This window comes from Gymnoscopelus microlampas, assembly GCF_963454915.1.
Source record: "Gymnoscopelus microlampas genome assembly, chromosome: 5".
Lineage (NCBI taxonomy): Eukaryota > Metazoa > Chordata > Actinopteri > Myctophiformes > Myctophidae > Gymnoscopelus > Gymnoscopelus microlampas.
The window spans coordinates 8,022,087-8,029,077 of NC_139942.1; the positions used below are offsets into that span (position 1 = coordinate 8,022,087).

Below are 6,991 nucleotides of genomic sequence, written 5' to 3' on the forward strand. Positions count from 1 at the left end.
ATTTTGATGCTATATTAACTAATTTAGCTGGGGACCCCCTGGAACCCCCTCAAGGACCACTGGGTCAACTGCATGGCCTAAGTCAGTGGTTCTCCCCTCAAGGACTCAGGGGTCCTTGAGGGGGTTCCAGGGGGTCCCCAGCTATTTGTTGCAGTAGAGCGGAAAGTGGAAACCTTGGATGTCCAAAACCATTCCCTTTTTATTATTATTATTTTTTTAAAGAATGAAAATAGCAGATCTGCGTGCTCATAACGTGTCGCATTCATTTACAAAAGTCGAGTAGGACATTAATTTACCCAAAACAATTATATGTAAAGAAAATATATGGAAATACAAGGTTTCTATATGCGACAACGGTATACAGATACAAAATACAATAACAAATACATTACAATATAAATATGGTATACTGGTTAAAAAGAATCATTAAAACATACAATAGACACACAACAGTGCTTTTGAATATTGTCTTTATTGACAACATGAATATGAGCATTATGGAAGCTCTTTAATGCAATGCTTCCAGGACCAGTGGTGGAAGAGCTCTTTTTTTTTTTTACTTGAGTAAAAGTACAAATGCATGATTTACAATTTCAGCATTTAGCAGACGCTCTTATCCAGAACAATAAGTAACTATACTGTAGAAATACTCTGTTGTAAGAAAAATACATGCAGAACTACAAAAGTATTGTCATAAAAACGTACAGTAGGCCTACTGATAATGCAGAATGACCCATTGCCCTGTGTTTTTGTCAAAATCTTTCAAAATCTTTCAAAAATAGCAGATCTAAAAGCTCATAGCGCAATGCATTGCAACACGCTGTGAGCTTGTACATCTGCTATTTTGGAAGAGCCATAAAAGAATTGGGCTTAAAGACTCACTATTTAACTTTTTTTTTTATCAATAAAATGTAATTCTGACCAATCTGTATGGCAGAGTATGTTAATACAATATAACTTATACAATTGGGGTGGTTGTATTTAGTCTCCCTGCTCTTCTATTGAGACATTTAGATGGTGTCAAATGTCATGTCTCACCTAGACACAGGATCTGAAACGAATTTGACAAGTTTCAATTTATCCCCTGAGCAAGCAGGCAGGCTCTATTAGCTCAATTTAGTAGGTATTTGGCTGCAGACTCCCATCTGAAAAGATTTTGTGCCAGGGACCCCAATAAGAGAAGAGTTGTGATTTTGTATTTTCAAAATGATTTTCTTTTTTTTTTGGTGAACTAAGCAGATCTACAAGCTCACAACACATCATTGTGAGCGTGTAGATCAGACATGTTTGAATAGCTTAAGTGCAAAATAGTGGTTAAAAGGATTTATGTTTATGAATTTGACCTCACTTATACCACTGGAATAAAGGTTGAAAGATGTAAATACTCAAGTAAAAGTAGCTACCTCAAAATTGTACTTCAGTAGAGTTGTTGAGTAAACGTACTTAGTTAGGTTCCACCACTGTCAGTAGCAGTGTTACATAGAATAGAGCAGAAAACCACTGAATGTGTTGTGAATGGATGGGTTATCATAGAGCCTCTGCCCATGAGGTAACCTCATGTACACTGTGTCTCCCTGCTCCATCTCTACTATCATTCCATTTGTAACATATTCATGCCATCCATGATTATTATAGCCACGGTTATACATGAGTAGCTGATCATTTTTATACATGTAGATATCCACAAACTCTGATGATCCAAGGTTAGATGCAGTGAATCTGAAGTGATAAGCTCCTTTCAGTGGTGCTGTGAACATACCTGAGAACATGCACGCGTGCACAGTATCACGCACGCACGCACGCACGCACGCACGCACGCACGCACACACACACACACACACACACACACACACACACACACAAACACACACACACACACACACACACACACACACACACACACATCGATTATGTTGACACTTTTAAACACTGTTAAAAGTGAAAATAATGACAGATTTTCAAAAACATTTCGGAAATAGCCCCGATCTACAAGCTCCCAAAGTGTCACATAGCAACTGGAATGTTGGAATTTTGTGAGCTTGTAGATCTGATATTTTTGAAGAATGTTTGAATATTTTAACCTGTCATGACACAGCAGAGTATTCCCTTCACGTGCTATTACTGATGTTTACAACGTGTCTGATTATGATTATGATTATGTAAGATGTGTGATTATTTGGTGAGAGATAATTGATTGCGTGAAGTTCGCTGACATAATTGACTCAATCACCACCTACCTGTAGACGAATTGTATGCGTTGCCGATGTTAGTGTGAGCTCTCTTGTAAACCAGAGTGGTTGTAGAATTAAATGGTCCAACATGTTCATGATTGGCCAAATAACCAGCAGAAAAGGCCACCTTAGGTTTGTCTGTCAACACACAGCATTACAGTATATGATTATACATGCATATATTACACTATTAATCATCAAATTATTTATATTATTATAAAAGCATATATTATCCTATTATCGTCCGACTAACCGACTTCGAACTCGGCGCGTGTAGCAGACAACCAGAGGGTCGTGCCCTCTGGCGTCGATAGGCAGTTGTACAGTATATGGCTATGCCCATATATGGGTATGTGCTGATGACATATATGTGCATAAAAGGGACACAGAAACACAGACAGACAGACGGGTACATCGGGTACTCTGACAGCGGGTACAACTGGTATTGCATAACCGGGTGGGCATATGCATTCCCAACTTGCATATTTGATAAACATACTTACTCCACAGATCCTGCACTTTGCCCTCACTGACAGACAGCCTTGTTTCTACTGCGGACAGTTGAGCAAGTTGGGCTGAAATCAATACAACATTAATATTAAACCAATAACAGTTAACTAAAGTCAGATATTTTCAACATTGTCCTTTCATACATGCATTGACTGAACATCATTCTGTTCTATTTACCTTCACTTTCTTTCTGCAGGTTCTCCACATGGTCTTCACTGGTACTGAGTCTGGTCTGGATGCTCTGGACCTGGTCTTCACTGGTACTGAGTCTGGTCTGGATGCTCAGGACCTGGTCTTCACTGGTACTGAGTCTGGTCTGGATGCTCAGGACCTGGTCTTCACTGGTACTGAGTCTAGTCTGGAGGACTTCCACTTGGTTCTGGCTGGCACTCAATTTGGCAGCCATTTCTAAAAAGAAAAAAGAAAAAGAAAAAAAACATAGGCTATCACAGAGGAAGATTTTAAACACATTTCAGCCTGTACCTTTACACATTCTTCAAGCTCCATTTAAAAATAATGTTTTGCACAACAAGGATGAAGCCTCATAACCAATACCTTCTATCTCATGTTTGTTGACGGCCAACTCCATCTGAAGATCGGTAACTAAGTTCTTCTGCTCCTTGGCTTCTTCCTCCATGTTCCTCAGCCTCTCTCTCTGCTCCTTGACTTCTTCTTCGCTGGCTGCCACCCTGGCCTCCATGTTCCTCAGCATCTGTCCCAGCTCGGCCCAGAAGTCAGGCGGTTCTACATTGTTGTCTCTCTCATTGACCGATCCTCTCTCTCCCTGAGCTCCAGCCTCAGAGAGACACAACAGTAGAACAAGCAAAGCCCAAACAGCCTTCATTCTGAAACAGAGTGACTGAAGATATGGTGCAGTCGTCTTTTATACTCTCCCTCCTCATATATTGGACACTTCATTGAACCGAGTGGAAAGTTAATCTACAAGCCAGAGTATTGTTCAAGTCGCTCCGGTCCGAGTCAAGTCGAGTCCCAAGTCGTTTGGTCCCAAGTCCAAGTCGAGTCCCAAGTCATGTGGTCCCAAGTCCAAGTCGAGTCCCAAGTCAATCCAACCCTCAGGTCCGAGTCCCAAGTCGAGTCCCAAGTCTTTGGTCCCAAGTCCAAGTCGAGTCCCAAGTCAATCCAACCCTCCGGTCCGAGACCAAGTCGAGTCCCAAGTCATTTGGTCCCAAGTCCAAGTCGAGTCCCAAGTCTTTCTGTTGTGGGCAAGTCAAGCCGAGTCACAAGTCGAGTCACAAGGTTGTGTCAAGTCCCTCACTACTATTGTTCCCCAGCCCACCCACAAAGCACTCAGGAAGAGAGAAACTGTATCTTAAAGTCAAGAATTAAACCAGCATAAAGCTGTTCATTTATCCATTACAACATTACATGTCTGATCATTTAGTTAGAACTAGGGAAAGGCTAAATTACACTAAAGCAGTGTTTCTCAACCTGTTTGGTGCCAAGGCACACCTGGCATAGCCAAAAGATCCCAGGGCACACCTAGATATACTGTGTGTGTGTGTGTGTGTGTGTGTGTGTGTGTGTGTGTGTGTGTGTGTGTGTGTGTGTGTGTGTGTGTGTGTGTGTGTGTGTGTGTGTGTATATATATATATATATATATATATGTATATATATATATATATATATATATATATATATATATACACATATACTGTACATATGCACGCACACAGAGAGAGAGAGAGATTATTGGGCAGGTATAAAGAAACCTGAACCATTACAAATATATAAACTGGGGTCAGTGCAATGAATGGATGAGTCTGAAAACCTTCCCAAAGTAAAACTTCTTTGGTAAGTATATTTGGTACCCAATATACTTCTAATATCTGATAATAATATCTAATAATCTGATCCTGATAGCATTATTGCGGACGCATGCACTGTTGCCCACTGCAGACGAACACCAAAACCCTCGCCCCAAAACAGTCACCCCGGGGGAAATCCGGTGATATTCACCTGGTATTCCTAAACGTAACCTCATTAAACTATGCCTAAACCTAACCTTATTCCTAAACGTAACCTCAGTAAAACTAATAACATGGCTAACCGTAAACTTATTTCTAACCTTATCCTCAGTAAAACAAATACAGGAATACAAGAACCGCTGGTCCGCGAAAAGAAATGGGGGCGATGGTGTTTTGGGGCGAGTTTTCCGGTTATGTATCTACGGCACCATGGCTTGAAGATGCGAGTGGAAATAAATTACAGAAAATAGGAAAATAAATTATAATAAATTATGAATAAATTCATGACTGATACCAAATGAAAATATAAACTTTACAGATCATATAAACATTACAATTATAAGAATTCAAGTAAAATTCAGAAAGTTCTGGCCGAATGAAATCTCAACTGCGCTGTTTATTATGCGCGATTGCGCGTGGAAATAAATTACAGAAAATAAGAAAATAAATTATAATAAATTATAATAAATCCATGACTGATACCAAATGAAAATATAAGCTTTACAGATCATATAAACATTAAAATTATAAGAATTCAAGTAAAATTGAGAAAGATCTGGCCGAATGAAATCTCAACTGCTCTGTTTATTATGCGGGGGGAACTCCGATGACAAAACAAGTCACGAGTCATCTTGTCTCAAGTCGAGTCGAGTCGGGAGTCATTGGCTAGCAAGTCGAGTCGAGTCTCAAGTCTCTTGGTCTTTTACCTTCCAAGTCCGAGTCAAGTCACAAGTTTTACATTCAAAGTCCGAGTCGAGTCGCAAGTTTTACATACAAAGTCGGAGTCGAGTCGCAAGTCGTCAAATATGACTTGCGAGTCAGACTCGAGTCAGTCACTATGACTCGAGTCCAATACTCTGCTACAAGCTGGACACTAGATAAAGTCAAGGACCATCTGAGAGCGCCAACATGTGGTCCACGATAGGAGCTGGCAAGGCTGTATGTCCTGGCTCTGGAAAGAGTGGCTGTGAAGATATTTAATGCAATCAGCTGTCGTTATTCAAATAAACGTCCTAGGCTTGTTTTTCAGAGGACACTGTGTTAAGAGTGTACACTGACACGTTCAGACGAAGCGAATGATCACTTAAAAATACATTGATATTTCTTTGTTACACATCAAGTATAAATATTTTCTGTTCATACATATTTTCTCTGTCTAAAGGAGTTTGTGTCAAGTCCAGCATTTATTCTCTCTTAAATATGATGTACTATTAATTTCTGAGAGCCTTTGACAACAAATTTCTCTTTCAGATTTGGAATTATTGTTTTTTTAGGGTGGCTCCAGTTTGCCTCCATCCGCATGCTACTGTATGTCCTCTCCTTCTCTACATATCCTTGATTCAGGGCATGCCATAATAGGAAAACATTCAGCAAACAGTGAAAATAGCAGACCTACAAGCTTACAGGACTTATTAGTTCACAACCGATTCACAAGTTGTGAGTGTTGATCGGTTATTTTGGGTGAGAGATTAGAGGGAGACGGGGGGCTATTCTAGGTCCCTGGGGACTCCGATCAGCCATGAATGTATGCTTTAACCAAATTAACCCTGGCTTCACTAGTCTGGGGAGAACATTCAGCAGAAACAGCAGATCTACAAGCTCACAGCACGGCACATTGCCACGCATTGTGTGCTTGTAGATCTGCTGTTTTCGTTGTTCGTGTTCCAGACGCTAAACCATCTGCATGTCAATGATTGACTTTTTTGATTGTGTGTGTGTGTGTGTGTGTGTGTGTGTGTGTGTGTGTGTGTGTGTGTGTGTGTGTGTGTGTGTGTTTTAAGCTGAACATAATTATCTCTACATTGGACAATAACCCCACATTAACATGTATTTGGTTGAGGATCACATTGTCAAAAATAAACACGTTGCTGTAGGGCAGAAACTCATATCTTCTACGTTTTATATTGTTTTTGTAAATGAATGACCTACTTCGCCATACTACAGCGTTACAAAACAGTATACAAATATAGCCAATCTACAAGCTCAGAACGTGTTGCATCGGGGCACATTCTGAGCTTGTAGACCGGCTATATTAGTGTGACACTGTCATGTCATAGGGTGAAATATAAAATAGGCATCAAAATACTAATAATAATGATGATGATTATTATTATTATTATACACAGATTATTATATTATTTCAGACAAAAGTTAAGTAAAAGTGATGTTAATTTTTTGACAATATTGAAATGAATGTTTCATTGTTTTATTAAAATATGATATCTATGACACAGACCTCTGTGGTGTGTGTGTGTGCGCGCGCTC

General features: G+C 39.8%; 1 protein-coding gene across 5 annotated transcripts; it reads right to left on the bottom strand.

Annotated features, from left to right (window-relative positions):
• Positions 1-1,101: 1,101 nt before the first annotated feature.
• Positions 1,102-3,397, bottom strand: LOC311045872 (cerebellin-1-like). Of its 5 annotated transcripts, none has more exons than XM_084057939.1 (6): positions 3,291-3,397; positions 3,109-3,149; positions 2,919-2,982; positions 2,735-2,806; positions 2,238-2,369; positions 1,102-1,759 (listed from the first exon to the last, which is right to left on the bottom strand). In XM_084057939.1, exons 1-6 carry the CDS (start codon positions 3,376-3,378, stop codon positions 1,476-1,478), a joined length of 681 nt encoding a protein of 226 aa, XP_083914065.1. In that variant the 5' UTR covers positions 3,379-3,397; the 3' UTR covers positions 1,102-1,475. The 5 variants fall into 5 exon arrangements, with proteins under 5 accessions (XP_083914065.1, XP_083914064.1, XP_083914062.1 ...); XM_084057938.1 differs by having other exon boundaries at positions 2,919-2,988; positions 3,031-3,149; XM_084057936.1 differs by having other exon boundaries at positions 2,919-3,149; positions 3,297-3,397.
• Between the last annotated feature and the right edge of the window lie 3,594 nt (positions 3,398-6,991).

Bases quoted from the DNA above. Each gene is read 5' to 3' on its own strand.
- LOC311045872 (XM_084057935.1), bottom strand. From the start codon at position 3,378: ATGGAGGAAGAAGCCAAGGAGCAGAAGAACTTAGTTACCGATCTTCAG. The intron at 2,370-2,734 runs GTAAGTATGTTT...GTGTGTTGACAG, and splicing joins CAAAGTGCAGGATCTGTGGA to ACAAACCTAAGGTGGCCTTT. The intron at 1,760-2,237 runs GTAGGTGGTGAT...GCATGTTCTCAG, and splicing joins CGCATACAATTCGTCTACAG to GTATGTTCACAGCACCACTG.